Raw genomic sequence first — 15,938 nt, 5'->3', positions numbered from 1 at the left:
ATAAACATATATATATATATATATATATATATATATATATTTTTTTTTTTTTGGCACAGATGGACTAACCAGTTTGACCAGCTTAGCCCGTTTGGGCAGGTGGTCAGAGCCGAGTTGGATATTTTTAGCACGCCATTGTTTTGAGTGACTGTGATAAAAGTGACGTATGAAAAAGATCTGATAATGTTTATAAATCTAAAGAGGCATGTTCAATTTTTTTAACCACATACTTTATTATCCTTAAAACAGACATGTGTCAGTCCAGGATCTTTGACCAAATGATCGATACAACAACATTCTAATACAATAAAATGATCAGTATATTTTACATTAGAAGTGTACTGTGGTCTAACAGCCATATGTTAGTTCTACACACTGAGAGATTAATCAAAAATAACCATGTACAAAAATACACATGCTGGGGAAATGCTGGCTGCTGGTGAGGTGGCTCTGTCAGCACTCGACACCACTGAACAATCCTTCCCAAGCATGAAGTATAACAGACAACCTTAAACAACATTCCCATAAGTTCTGATACGTAAACCTTAAGCCAGGTTGCTCTGGAGTAACTGAATGATCACAAATGAACCGAGAGCTGCTCTCTCTCTCTCTTCTCTCTACGTAGGTATGAAACATTGTGCTGTTTAACATCTTAAACATTTAAGACCGATAGGCACTTTAAATCCAGCACTCAACTGGCTACAGGTTCCTACGCTGTCGGGCAAGACAGCCGATCAGGATTCACATTAAGATGCTTCAGCGCTGTATTGCATATAGCACAGGTTTCCCACCCTGGGCACGGTTTAGTGTTTTCCTACTCCCGCTAAACCTGATTCAGCTCATGAGCTAATTAACAGCACCTTATATGTTAAAGCGAGCGTGTTAAGAGGAGGGAAAACACTGAAATTTGCAAACAGGACCAATCTGTCATGTGAATGTGGACACGACCAAAACCAGCAGTGAGTGGGATGAGTACGTATATAAGGACACTTGTAATCTTACAGGTTGCATGCAGAGGCAATTCACTTAAATATCTTGAGTTATGGAGTAAAGGTTAAAGAGACCACAGTGAGGTCCAGCTCCACCGACTGGTAGGAAGTTGAGGTCACAGGACAAAGAAACGTCATGTTAATTTACATAACAGAATGCAGTTCCCAGTTCGGTTTCAGGTTAACTGTTGTTACGTTACTAATTTCCCTTTGACTGGAACTGAATTGAGGAAATATTGCAGGCAAGTTTAAAAAAAAAACCTACAGAAGCAGATGGGATTCTTCTAAATTCTCTTGAGATGTAAAGAAGCTGGTTAATTAGTGGCGTTAACGGTTTTTCTTTTTCATTTTTAGAAAGATTAAACATTAACATCTTCATCACTATTACCAGTGATAAATCAGTTGTTTTTTTTCCAGGTATGAAATGTTTAAAGATACAAAAAGATGAAAGGTTACATAAAATTGCCAGGATACACAAATCAGCTTTTAGCTTCGACCGTCTGATTTCCAGCAAGCTCCTTATCACACTGGAGTTGACGACGATGACAACAACAGGAGACGAATTTACACCCAACACAGCCGAGGGAAGCACACAGTCACGTAGGAGAGAGTAGCCAGACATCTTGTATAAGATCTCAATGCCAGAAGGAAAAAAAGTCTAAAGTGCGACTTAAAACAAAGGTACCATTGCTGACGCTATATATTTTTTAAACTGTAGAAATGTCTAGACGATCTTTGTTTAACAATCCCCAGTTACACAGAGATTCAGCATGTCTGCTCGTTATATTCCCAGGCAGAAGGACCTCCAAAAAGGCACAGCCGGACATCCAGTGCATAGATTGTTTCTTTTTCGAGTGGACGAAAGATCACTGCAGGATGAAGCCTGGTTGAGGAGCCAGGCGAGGGGCAGCTCTCTGTGGCACTGGCGGGGCGTACTCTGGCATGTAAAGAGAGGGGTACCCGGGCTGGGGTTGATTCACCCGGGGTGGGATTGGTGGGTAAGGGGCAGCAGGGTTGCCCAACACTGGAGCTGGTTGAGGCAGAGGCTGAGCATTTGCGATTGGGGGAAGCGGAGGGGCACGTCTGGGCTGCGGGACTGGGGCGCTGTCGGGCTCTCTCTGCATGGGAGCGGGTGTGGAGACCGGTTCAGCGTAACGAGGAACCTGGACAACTGCCGGCGATTTCATCACCAGTTCCTGGAGCTTCTCAATCTTCACCCTCCGCAGGTGAGCCAGTTTGCGCTTGCTCTGATACTCGTCAATGAAGCCATCCAGGGTTACAGCGCCATCAAGAAAAGAGTCGGCCATGTTCTGTTTAAAGAGGAAGGGTATTAGGTAAAGGTCAATACGTCACTAGTTAGTTTTTTTTTTATTGATCATGGTCAAGTCAGAATTTTATAAAAAAAAATCTGAAAATCTAAGTGAGTATATACTGTTTTCCATCCATTCATACATCCATCCATCTAGGAACCTCTGTAGTCCACCTAGGGACCGTGGAGGCCAGTGGTAAGCCTGGTATTTATTCCAATTTTGTAGGACCGTGGTAGAACCTCTGGTCAACACTCACACACATTCACGCTTACTCACTGTCTATACCGCTTTATCCTGTATTCTTGGGTGGGGGGCCTGGAGCCTATCTCAGGAGACATGGGGCATGAGGCAGGGTACACCCTGGACAGGGTACCAATCGATCGCAGGGCACACACATTCACACAATACGGGCAATTTGAAAACATCAATTAGCCTAATCTGCATGTCTTTGGACTGTGGGAGGAAACCAGAGTACTCAGAGGAAACCCACCAAGCACGAGGAGAACACGCAAACTCCATGCATATAGACCCGACACAGGAATCAGACCCTGACACTAGAGGTGCTAGGCGAAAGTGCTAACCGCCAAGCCACCGTGCCGCCCTATACTGTTTTAGCTAAGGTACTTTTCCTTAGCTAACAAATTCTTGTTATTTCTGGTGCTGCTGTTAAGGGTGTGCCACGGCAGATCCGCATTATTTAAATTCGGCACAGAAAAATGGCCTTTCTGGCGCAACCCCCCCAGGCCTGGAAGCAAAACAAGGGATACCCTTCATCCAGTGACTGGGTTTGGGCCATTGGCTGGGAATCTAACCCAAGCTTTCCATGTGGCAAACAATAAGCCACCAATTCCAATATCAGCTTATTTATTTATTTAATTCTCAGTTGTTCTTGCAAGCATCACGCCAGGATCATACATGAGCATAAATAACCTCAGTGATCAGAATAAGCTTTCCATGCAGCTGTGGAAATGTACTCCAGGGGAAATACATTGCAGTAAATACATGTTCGTTGATTTTCTATCTATCTAAAACAGCATTAATCCCTTGCCTTTTAGAAGAATCTAATGGCTGAAAAAAATGTCTTGGACTATTCCTGTGATAGCTCTACGACCAAACCCTAAATCATAAGAAAACGATTTAGAACTGTTGATGAAAACCCTCAAGGCTTGTGTGGTAAGTGGTGGGTGGAAGTGGCTACCTCGGTTTCTTCCTCAATTTTGGCTCCTTCTGCCTGCAGCAATGCGAGTAACGTGTCCAAGGATGTTTCGCCAGACTTGTGGTCTGTAAGCAGAGGAAACAAATGATATTTACCATCATTAACAACGAGAGCAGTTATGAACCATAATTAACTGTTGAACACCCCACAAAGGAGACTACAATATCATCTGCCCGAAACCAGGAACAAGGTTTATAATGTGGTTTAACACATAGTGAGTAAGTGAGTGAGTGAGTGAGTGAGCGAGTGAGTGAGAGGTGTGTGCTATTCCCAGAGTAATGGACTAGCAACAAAGCCCAAGGTTGTTGTGCTCAGGTTTCCGTGTAGACTGTAACATCTACACCACAGGTCAGCGATACAGCACAGCTGAGTTTCTCATACACGTCTGCAGACAACTTAATGGAATAAAAGCCTGAAAGAAGCAGCGCTTAAATAATAGCCAGTCGGATATTCATCTGTGACCTTGTTCATCGCTTAATTAGAAATTTAAAAGCCTGGTATTCTTGTTCACTTAACCCAGAACCAAAAAAAAGGAAATGATGTTTAATAGAGCATAAGACAGTGAATATCTTTGTCCGTTAGTGGATAAAAGGAACAGTGTTGCACTATATGTAGTCATATTGTTCCCAAGATCAGGTTTCCACATCTCCCTACAAAACTATTTAACTTAAAATGCTCAGATGGACCAGCTGGAATTGACCGGGACAGTGTTTTCTGAAAAACAAATTAGGGTGGACCGAAATCTTTCTCCTTCCAGGCTAACAGAAGAATTTGTGAATTTCCCTGGATATTGGGAAAGGGATTTCCCACTCGCAGCTGCTCGGGTCGCTGGATATAATCCACTGCTGAACAATCGAACAAACAAACATGACCCAGTTTTAATGAGCAGGGGACAGAGAAGGCAAGTCTACAAGGTGGACGGATTTCCCCTTTTTGGATAGAGAAGTGATAATTTACTAGGCAAAGACTTTAACTCATTTAGACTTTAACATCAGATAACGAGGTATGTAAAATTATAACATACAGAATGTCAGAGCACATCAAGTACGAGACTCTTATTTATTTATTTATTAATTTTACTCCGAGCACATGAAGATCTGTTAACAATGAGGTCTGTGAGGGAGGGATACAAGTCCAACTGCCAGTGCTCTCGCTGACTGAAATCAGAATGAACAGATGAGTCACTACTGGTAAAGTTCAGCTGACATTTCCCAACGTATGCGCACACTTCTATAGACCCAGTTAATGACTGAATATTCAAAATATTTCCTCGGAAAAGCAGGTTCGAGGGAGATTTGCCTGTAAGCAAACCAGCACTGGTTTAAAGTGTGTGAAGTCTCCGGCGAAAAAAACTCACCCATCTCTTATTGACTCTCTCGCAGAAAGAGTGGGCTGGTTTCCTTTACAAGTTTAACGAGGGGTCTAACAAGTTAACACGGTTCTCAGAAACACACAGAGACCTTCAGGGTGCCAGATTGGACCAATCCAATCCACATAGTTTTAAGTTTTATGCCAGATGCCCTACATTTTGTGGCTGGACTTGAGAATTGGCTGGGAATTGAACCAGCAGACGCGCCATTTTAGTGTTTATGTAAATGAGCTACAGCGGAGCATCCACTCCACCACACTTCACCAGAGAAACTGGTGAGAGGAAACAGATTATGCTGTTTTATACTTTTTCAAACATTTACATTTAACAAATTTTAAACTAAAATCTCTAGAATGGGACCAACACTGCAGATGCAACCCACCACCGGCAGGGCTTGAGCCTGCATTCTCAAATCAACAGCTCAGAGTCTCAGCCGCCTGAGCCACCACTCCCACATCATATATTTAATGTATTCTTGTACGTATAGTTCCCCTTGAAGGTAGCTCAAGCACACAACTTTAGTTTTATTCCAAACACTTGGTGATGTCCTCTCCAGTCATCTTAGACAGCATGTTAAACGTGCCATTATTACACATAGTCAGGTAACCATGCTGTGATTATGGGAAGCCATTTGGGTCAAACTTGCGTAAAAAAAAATCGAAATAATTCACAAGCATTAACATGTTAATATTGACAGCCCTAACTTTTTATTTTTGGTACATGCACACTATCCTTTATGGGGTATATCTTATAAAAGGGCCAAAAAGTGTAAGTGCAAGTACCTTTACCATGTAGGCCCAGGGCCAGATTTGAGTTCAGTGTAGAAAAGACTTTTTTTTTTTTTTTTACCATAATTTGTGTATCATAATAGCGCTATAAACACGTGGCTTTAGTTGCTCACAAGCTCTTTGTTTGTGTCTCTCCCTCTCTCTCTCTCTGTGTCTCTGTCTTGAAGCGCACATGTTACAGCGAAACTGCAAATCACAAACTCTGTCCTGACCCCGACCCTTTTATTATAAAACATACAGCTTTTCCTCTGATTGTCACAAAGCACTGACACTGAAGACTCCTTCTAATAAATTCAATCTCCTTTGAGAAATCTGTTTATGTGGTAAAGCTACAATACCGGCAGTCATCTGATCCTGCGTTATAGAAGCGCTAAAAAATAAAACACACACAAAGAGGATATGCGGTATAATGATTTGGAAACTCTGTACATGTGAAATCTAATTATTATACAACATAACGTATACAGCAGATTCTCCCATATCATGCAATAAATAATCCAGAAGAAAACATTTTCAACATCCTAAAAGCTATCCCTTACCCCAAGAGAAAAGGATAGAAAAAGACATGGAACATTTTTTATGATTTGTGCTTCAGCTGAAAACAAATCCTTGTTCTATCTGGATCTGCGATTAGACGCAAGGCTAATAAAAAAAAGAGGACAGTGTTTCAGCAAACTGTTTTAGAGCGAGTTGCCTAGCAACGGCTGCGTCACGCGGCTAATCAGTGTAGGTTTTTTTTTTCCCCTAATTCATAATACATACACGGTATACCGGGGTGTGGTGCAGAGCTCAATACGACTCCCTGATCTCGGACATCTTGGAAATCCCGGATCCTGAGTCGGATCGCTCTCGAACGCCTGTAAATGCTCCAGGATTTGAAAACACAAAGGCAGTGAGGACGAGAGGTTCTTGCGGTTTAGTGCTTTCATACTTTAGAGCTCTAAAAGCCAGAAGAACCAGTTCGACTGACTGATATTTTATTACTGATATGAACGAGTTGAGAAGAAATGAAAAGATTTCTACTTGACCGGTGACTTGGGACGGGCAAAAAATAAATAAATCAATTTGGGGTCGGGGGGGGGATATTACATCATATATAATTATTCCTGTCTCTAATAGTTTTAAGCTGAATGGTAGTTACCACCTTCTCAAAGTATCACTTAATCAAGTTTCTGGTGTTAGTTTCTCTGGACTGTGTCTCTAATTATTCTTATACAATACGTCTAAGATAAGGCTTTATATCAGTTGTATGGGCTGCAGAGGCAATAAAACTTATTAATAAGCTTATTACAGTCTTTAACTCACTAGCCTCTTAATTAGGGAAACTAGGGAAATAAAAATGCAGCTTATTATTTTACAAAAAGTACAAGTGCTTGTCAACTGTTCGCACTGGCAGGAAATTTAATTACGGCTTTACCTCTTACAAACACATCAGCGTCATATCAAAGACTATCCTGTTTTCACAATTTTTTCATGAATTATTCATTTATTATTACACAAAATTTGATCCCATTGTTTACTTTTTTTAATGCACAGGTTGAGCCTTGAGAACCTGTGACAAGTTTTAACAATGGACGTCATTCAGACTTTTGGACTTCATTTGAAAAGAGACACCATGGGAACCATGAGATGGCACGAGATTTAAAAAGATGAATAGCATGAGTAATCAATGCGGAGATGAACACTGGCGAGGACACTGAGCAGATGAGAGCAGGAAACCAGGGGATTGTTTCTTTGTTTGTTTGTTTTTGGTAACCGGGGAGTGTAACATCACCTAGCGTGGACTTGTGAAGCTGGAAGGCCTCGAACTGTTCCTGAAGGCTGTGGTAGCGCTTCGTCAACTCATTCTTCTGAAGTTCTAATCTGGGCTGCAGCTGGAGGTTCTGCTCAGCCAGGCTCCGGTTGCTGGCTAGGATCATTTCCTTATTCTTCTGAACCTCTTGCACCTAAACACACACACACACCACATTACAATGCAATCTAATCCCAGTAATCTTAATGCACCACATAAAAATAGCACTTTTTAACATAGTTAATACACTGAACCCAAAGCAAAACAAATAAAAAAGTTGCCATTTTAAAAGGATTCATTTATTGGGGTGCATCAAGCGAAGAAAACAACTAGGGAGATTTCAAACGACTATAACTGGCTTAAGAACCATTTAGCGCATCAACAAAACCTAAAACGATATTGCTGAATCGGCAACTTTGTGGAAGATGTGGTCGGAAAAAAAAACCCCATCATGAATCAAGGTCACTTAAACATGTGGTGAAGTTGCATGGAAAAAAATATCAACAGTAAAAACCAGAGAGGGCCATGTTTAATAATAAAAGCAAGTGCATTTTTATACACACACACACACACACACACAATGCAGGATCGAGACTAACCAGCAGTGTGTCCACAAGAAACCCACCTGTTAGGTGAGAATGATCAGAAAAAAAACTTCGGTTTGCTAGGGAGCATAAAGACTGGACTTTGGAGTGATGGAAAAGGGTCATGTGACCTGCTGAGTCCAAATTGAGCCAAAATGAGTGTGAAATGAAGCGATGTACCCATCATGCATAGCGTCCACTGTACACTCTGGAGACAGTGTTATGATCTGGAGTTGGTCAGGTCTAAACTCAGCAACATTATGTGGCAATAAAATGAAGTCAGCTGACGACCTGAATGTACCGAATGACCAGATTATCACATCTATGGAGGTTTTCTTCTCTGATGGCATGGGAGATATTCCAGGACTCACACTGTCATAGAGCGGGTCTGATAGCGGGTGCATCAGGGATCATTTTTTCACATGAACTGGTCATAACAGTGTGTATGTGTGTGTGTGTAACCAAAGCTAAAGGTGACTAAATGAAATCTTGGAGTGTGGGACTTTTTTTTTTTTTTTTCCCAGGCCATGTACAGATTCCATACATGATAAATATACTCTTTTGATTTATGTAGATCACCTGAAAAACTAAAAGAAATGAATAAAAAAAAAGTTATAAAATTTCATTTATTTGGTTTCACTTACAACCAGGCTGTCCACCAGGTGCGGGTGGATTTGGGAGACGACCTGCATATAGCGGAACGACCATGAGGTGCACTGCGCTGCCATAGGCAAATACTGCCTGCTTAACTTTGCATAAGGATGCAAAACAAAGATAAGTCTGTATTTTATACTCGTCGCATCACTTGTAAAGTTCTCTCAGGAATTTAATAAGAATTTCTTTTTATTTTGTCTTAAAGATGACCTTTCACCTTATGTCCTTGTTCCAGCATTCCATTTGAAATCTAAACATTCCATAAATCACGAATCACACCTACACATGTTCACAGATGCAGAACAGATAAACACAAATTTTACATCCATAAACAAATGCAGAGTTTCGGATTCTCTGTGCATTCGATACGAATTGATGCATGAAACCAAAGACACCATAAGGACAAGTTCATAATTGACCCCTTTTTTTTTTTTACATTGCGAAATAGCGGGTAAGTCATGCATGTGGGGAGCAAAAAGAGGAACCAAGACCGCTCTGTACTTCTGATAAGAGCTTTAAGCTTTCCACAAATCACCTCCCACTCAAACCTCAAGACAGGAACCAGTGTGTATATTACAAAAATCACGTGTGACAAAAATCCATAGATCATCATATGTGTGTGCACATTCAGAAATTTACACACATATCATGATGTAGTAATGGATTTTTTTACACTGCATCTTTGTGATGTGCCTGTAATACTGGACAGCTGATGGGATTATTTGGGGGGGGGGGGGGTTTCATACTTAGGGTGCATAATAGGTGTTACGTGTTTAAATCCCAGCCTTTGAGGAAAACCCCTAACCTTCACCTGCTCAGTCGAATCCTGTCACAATTATAACTTACTTTGGGTAAAAGTCATACCCGAGTCACACCTGATCCGGCTAATCAAGACCTTCCGTAGTGCAGTTACAACATCCTGTGGACTCAGCTAGGCTGAAACAAAACTCCTCATGGTGGCAGATTTCCAGGAATGAGGACTGACAGCCTAGATTTAGACGGCCCTGAGCAAAAACAGCTACGTCATTGTTTGTTCTGTGCTAACACACCTGAGACAGCTCATCCATGCCCCGATGAGTAATAGGCCGGGTCAGGTGTGGTAGAAAAAGGAAACAAAAATGCTTGTTGTATATTTAGGTCTAGGGATTTAGAGACAGATACTAGTAGGCTGAAAGTTTCTGGATGACTTGCAAGAAAACTGGTTACATTTATTCATTGGAAAAATACACTTCTGGAACGTACTACAGTATAAGTGAGGCAGGACGCAATCCAAGCATTAACCCAAGGAGAGGTAATGAAAAGGGTTAAAGAAAAACTTAGCAAAATCATCCAATTTATTCAAGTTTTTCTTTGAAATATAGACAGAGGAGTCACAGTATATAAGATGATAGTACAGCTACACCTAACAAAGATATCTTTGTTATCTAATGAATTAGGTGACCTCTTTAACACACTGATAAAACATACAGATATGTTATTACAGTACACAGTATTTACAACTTGATAACTCTGCAGCCTGGCTTGAACCCATAGCCGAGTGACTCTCTAGCTGACTCGGACCCATAGCGGCTCAGACCCGTAGCAAAGAGACTATGGGGCCTGACTCAGACCTGTAACTGAGAGACTCTCAAGCTGACTCTGACCCATATCCGAGAGACTCTGCGGCCTGACTCAGACCTGTAACCCGAGAGACTCTCAAGCTGACTCGGACCCATATCCGAGAGACTCTGCGGCCTGACTCAGACCTGTAACTGAGAAACTCTCAAGCTGACTCGGACACATACCCGAGAGACTCTCAAGCTGACTCGGACACATACCCGAGAGACTCTTAAGCTGACTCAGACCCGTAACCCGAGAGACTCTCAAGCTGACTCGGACACATATCCGAGAGACTCTGCGGCCTGACTCAGACCTGTAACTGAGAAACTCTCAAGCTGACTTGGACACATACCCGAGAGACTCTCAAGCTGACTCGGACACATACCCGAGAGACTCTTAAGCTGACTCAGACCCGTAACCCGAGAGACTCTCAAGCTGACTCGGACACATATCCGAGAGACTCTGCGGCCTGACTCAGACCTGTAACTGAGAGACTCTCAAGCTGACTTGAACTCATACCCGAGAAACTCTGCGGCCTGACTCAGACCTGTAACTGAGAGACTCTCAAGCTGACTTGGACACACACCCGAGAGACTCTGCGGCCTGACTCAGACCCGTAACCCGAGAGACTCTCAAGCTGACTCGGACACTTACCCGAGAGAATCTGCGGTCTGACTCGGACCTCTCAGTCTGACCCAGACTTGGGATATGTAGCTACATTTACAGGATCCTTCACAATGAGACAGCATAACATAACGCAGGGGATAAAAAAAAGTCATGCATTTGCGGTATTGACACTTATGACATAACTTTTCACAGTAACAATATCCTGGTGTCACCCACCCTAGTGCCACTCAGAAACAGGTGCTAGAATCAAAGCGAGGGAGCAGACACAAGGTCTCATGGAAGGCAAGGGCTATTTCTGTGCTACATACAAATCTACCCACACATGTAACACAGAAATAACCATCACGCTTAAAAGAAGTGCTTTAATATGGCGTTAAGCAATTTTGAGACGAGTTCTACTGAACAAGTGCGCTACAGTATGAACACGCCTAGGCACAAATGGGAATGTTAGATAAGTAAAGAGCCACACACACTTCCTCCACATTAGGCTCTGCTTCCCGTAAGCAAACAATTCTGTTTTCTGAGGCTTCAGCTCTTCTGGAGTGGTTATTATGCAAGAGCTGTCGTCGTAGTTGGCTCCCTTCCCTGTGCTTTTACGCCTCATGTCTCAAGTGTGTCAGCTGCTCAAAGACACAACTGGTCACTTAAGGGTTTCAGCAGGGACAGATGAGCGTATGACGCGCTTCCAAACCAAAAGTAGTAAAGTCAGTACCGCATTTTAAACTGACTCGCTTACGTAATACAACACATAGCAATGTTTTTTTTTTTTTTTTGGTTTACATGATTGGCTAAGGTGTTAACCTCTAACACAGGGGCTAGACTGGTGACATAATGACATTATCAACTATATATGTACAGATTTTGTTTAGTCTTCTGTTGGTTTTATTTACATCAGAGCCCTTTGGGCAAACAGAGTAAATGTGAATAAGGGCACCTTGTCGCTGTCTCGCTGTGAAACCAGAAATTCCTTCCCGGACGCTGGGATAAGTCACATTTGTTTTCATTTGCTCTGCTTTGATAACGCCATCCCGTGCAAGGTACACACTTTTCAGGGTCAAAGATTCAGCATCTGTTCAGGCTGTAACATGTACCATGATTTTGCACATCTCAGCCTTTGCTATATTTAGTGAGGGAAGCTGTACATGTAGTATTAGCTGTATTAGGCTGACTTAAGTCTCCGACTCCTGGCTGCAGTGCGACATCTATTTAAAAAGGCAAGCCCCTCCTAAAACACACACAGCTGAGTTGGTTGGAGAGCAGTTGGAACCTGTTTGGACGAAAACCAAGTGTAAACCCGGGCATCGGTGTGCAAAGCACGACTGTCAGGCTGCAAGGTTTACATGCTGTCTTGAGAAACTGCAGGCTGGAAGTTGAGTAAACATATTTATGGGTTCTGTGGTTATAAGGTTGTAACAAGTCAAGAACTCATGGTTAAACATTACGTCAAAACAGGAATGTGAAATATGGGATCCTGGGCGACGCCTCCCGAGATCCGCCCTGCAATTCGTGTCTGCATCTGCATCTGTCTAGGAGCGAGCGGAACCTAGCAACCTATTGACTCATCCCGGTGTGAGGCCGTGTCACATGCATGTTTCCTGAGAACTGAAAGCAAAACTAGAGCACTTATCAAACACACCGTGGCACGCAGATTCCCCTCGCAAACTAGCACAAATGAAACACGTTAATCACAACCGTCGCTCAGAAATTGTTACTAATAACTAGTTTCAGTTGAACAATCGTGGGTCTTTAGTCTTGATAGTCATACGAGCGCTTGGTTTGACCGGGTCATGAATTTGGTAAGCAAATGCGGTGCAGCCGAATGAAACTAAACACTTCGCCACAATGACGCTGCATTATGGCCAGAAAGAAATTCTAGACAGTTATCAATCCTAAATTGAGGGGTTTTGACTCCTTAGTCACAAAAAGAAAACAAAAATATTTACATCAAAGTGGTAATAGTCATAATATTTATAATAGTTACTGAAGTAATATTTATGTGAATGATATGTACAGGAGTTATATTAAGGGAAATAATACATACCGAAGTAAAAGTACAAGAGTTACATCTACTGAGGCTGTATGTACAAAAGTCATAGTTAGAGAAATGACGTTCACATGAATTCATGTATTGCAAAAAAGTTTATTTATTTATTTATGTTTGGATTTAAGGTGGTTAAAATGTTGCAGTTCCTGTGTAATCTAAACTACACTTGAACCTATTCACATTTAGGCAGGGAAGACAGCATCCTGTGCAGGAGGAGCAAATTTTTTGCTTAGTTTGTTAAGAATTATAACAAAAAATAAATAAATAATTATATACAATCGTGATGTTTACAAAATCACGATACTAACAGAATCGCAAAGCAAATGAAAGTTACCACACAGAATGTTGCTGGTCTTTCGGCTGCTCTTGTCAAGCAAGGCTTCGCCACAGCGGACTATCCCATCCGCACCCACAACTTGGCACAGGGTTTACGCCGGACGCCCTTCCTGACACAATCTTCCCATTTTATCCGGGCTTATGACTCGCGCTGCATCCAGGTATCGTGATGGTATCGTATCGAGTGCTCCCTGGTGATTCCCGTCCCTAGTAATTATATTTTCCAAAAATAATATCACTACAAATAATATATTTAAGGAAGCCATTTGTTGTTGTTGTGTTTTGTTGTTGTTGTTTTTTTTATTTCCCTGAAACATTACCACTTAAGCAGTTTTTAAGGAAGTAATATCAACAGGAATTACCGGCTCGAAACCTGAAACTCTCTACAGGAGTAGTAATATTTATTTCAAAAATGTGGGCGATGTTTCTCACAAATATTTTCATCTTTAAGTTAGAAAACTTTTCACTCAACCATCCGATGATTCAATAAACGTGTTTTTCCCCCCCATCAGCTTTGACTTCTCGGATTTGATTTGTATTGTAGGGGTGAAGTGACGTCATAATATCACAGCACAATCGACTAAATTCCCCAAAGGAAGAAAATCGGAATAAAGAGAAGTGCAGACCGGGTCAGTAAGAGTGAGAGTCCTGAGTGAAGCCGCTGGTTAAAGCGAACACAACCAGGATGTGTCCCGGGACAACCAGCGCGTGCTACAAAAGAATTAAACGAGAATAAACGGCTGACGCGCGTGCAGCGTTCTGACTTTATGTAACTCGCAACTTAGTAACTCTAATGTAACCATGGAAGTCTTTCATCTGTCGCTTTGTTTTCGCAGCTTCAAAGCAAAGCGGAGAAACCAAACCCCACAAACTCTCACCTCGTCCAGGTCCAGCACGATGCTGCTGAGCTTCTCGTCGTCCTCGAGCAGTTCGGACAGCTGAAGGAGGGAGTAGGAGCTCAGCTGGGTACCGAAGCGAGCCATTTCTGGCGCGACCGGGTGTCTTCGTCCCCCCTCTTAGCCTTCAGAAGTTCACAAACGTACACACACACACGAGCACACACACGAGCACACGCCTGCGTTTCTCCAACCGGAAGAGCACGGTCCTGGTTTCGGGCTGCGTCCCAAACCGCGCGCTTCCGCACTACAGAGTGTGTGTGGTTGTGTCAGGGTGTGTGTGTGTGTGTGTGTGTGTGTGTCAGTAAAAGAAAGTGCACACACCCGCGAGCTCAGCCTGAACAACACGGGGAAATGCCCGGATGTCACCAGCGTGCCAAAAGTTGTGCGTAACAGTTTCACACTGAAGCTCTCACAGCAACGAGCGCGGTCTCGTCTGTACATCAATCAGAACTCGCTCTATCAATCATATCTTTTTATCTTTTATACGTTGGAGGACCGGAAACCAGTCTCTGTCTCTACTGTATGTCTGTCTGTATGTATGTTTTTATGTCTTTATGTCTGTATGCAGGTCTTTGTTTCTTTGTCTGTATGTATGTATGTCTGACTGTAAGTCTGCATGTCTGTCTCTGTCTTCAAGTACAGTATATATGTCTCCATGTCTTTATGTCTGTCTGTATGCATGTTTATATGTCTTTATGTCTGTCTGTATTTCTGCCTATACGTCTGTCTCTTTAAGTCAAGTCTGTCTTTATGTCTGTCTGTATGCATCTCTGTCCCAGTCTGTATGTTTCGGTGTCTGTCTGTATGTCGGTCTCTATGTGTTTATGTCTGTCTTTCTGCATCTCTGTCCCAGTCTGTATGTTTCGGTGTCTGTCTGTATGTCGGTCTCTATGTGTTTATGTCTGTCTTTCTGCATATTTGTCTCTGTCTTTATGTCTGCATGTATGTCTTTATGTCTGTCTGTATGCATGTCTGTCTCATTTTTTATGTCTGTCTATGTCTTTATGTCTGTATGTGTGCATGTCCGTCTTTATTTCTTTCTGTATGCATCTGTCTCAGTCTTTCATTCTGTATTCATGTATGTATGCATGTCTGTATCAGTCTGTATGTCTGTCTCAATGTCTTTATGTCTTTCTGTATGTACTGTATGTCTGTCTGTATGTATGCAGGTCTGTCTCTGTCTTTATGTCTTTTTTATGCATGTCTGGCTGTCAGACTGTATGCCCGTCTCTGTCTACACATGTATGTATGCATGTCTTCATGTCTTTATGTCTGTCTGTATGCAAGTTTATATGTCTTCATTTCTGTATGTCTAAATTTATTGGTATGTCTGTATTATTTCTGTCAATATGTCTATCTCTATGGCTGTCTGTCTTTATGGTTCTCTATCTCAGTCTGTCTGTCTGTATTCATGTCTGTCTCAGTCTGTATGTCTTTTTGTCTGTCTGTATGTCTGTCTCTAAGTTCTTATGTCTGTCTTAGTCTGTATGTCTTCATGTCTGTCTCTACAGTGGTATGAACAACTATTTGCCCCCTTCCTGATTTCTTATTCTTTTGCATGTTTGTCACACTTAAATGTTTCTGCTCATCAAAAACCGTTAACTATTAGTCAAAGATAACATAATTGAACACAAAATGCAGTTTTTAAATGAAGGTTTACGTGATTAAGTGAGAAAAAAAACTCCAAATCTAAAAAATAACTTAACCGTGGTTTATCACACCTGAGTTCAA

General features: G+C 41.9%; 1 protein-coding gene across 1 annotated transcript; it reads right to left on the bottom strand.

Moving 5' to 3' along the window:
- Positions 1-208: 208 nt before the first annotated feature.
- Positions 209-14,515, bottom strand: vps37ba (VPS37B subunit of ESCRT-I a). Its single transcript, XM_053481117.1, has 4 exons — positions 14,187-14,515; positions 7,447-7,618; positions 3,498-3,580; positions 209-2,299 (listed from the first exon to the last, which is right to left on the bottom strand). Exons 1-4 carry the CDS (start codon positions 14,289-14,291, stop codon positions 1,856-1,858), a joined length of 804 nt encoding a protein of 267 aa, XP_053337092.1. The 5' UTR covers positions 14,292-14,515; the 3' UTR covers positions 209-1,855.
- Between the last annotated feature and the right edge of the window lie 1,423 nt (positions 14,516-15,938).

Source organism: Clarias gariepinus, chromosome 21 (assembly GCF_024256425.1).
Source record: "Clarias gariepinus isolate MV-2021 ecotype Netherlands chromosome 21, CGAR_prim_01v2, whole genome shotgun sequence".
In the NCBI taxonomy this organism is placed as follows: Eukaryota; Metazoa; Chordata; class Actinopteri; order Siluriformes; family Clariidae; genus Clarias; species Clarias gariepinus.
The sequence above is the reverse complement of the archived record's forward strand: the minus strand, read 5'-3'. Positions and strand labels throughout refer to the sequence as shown.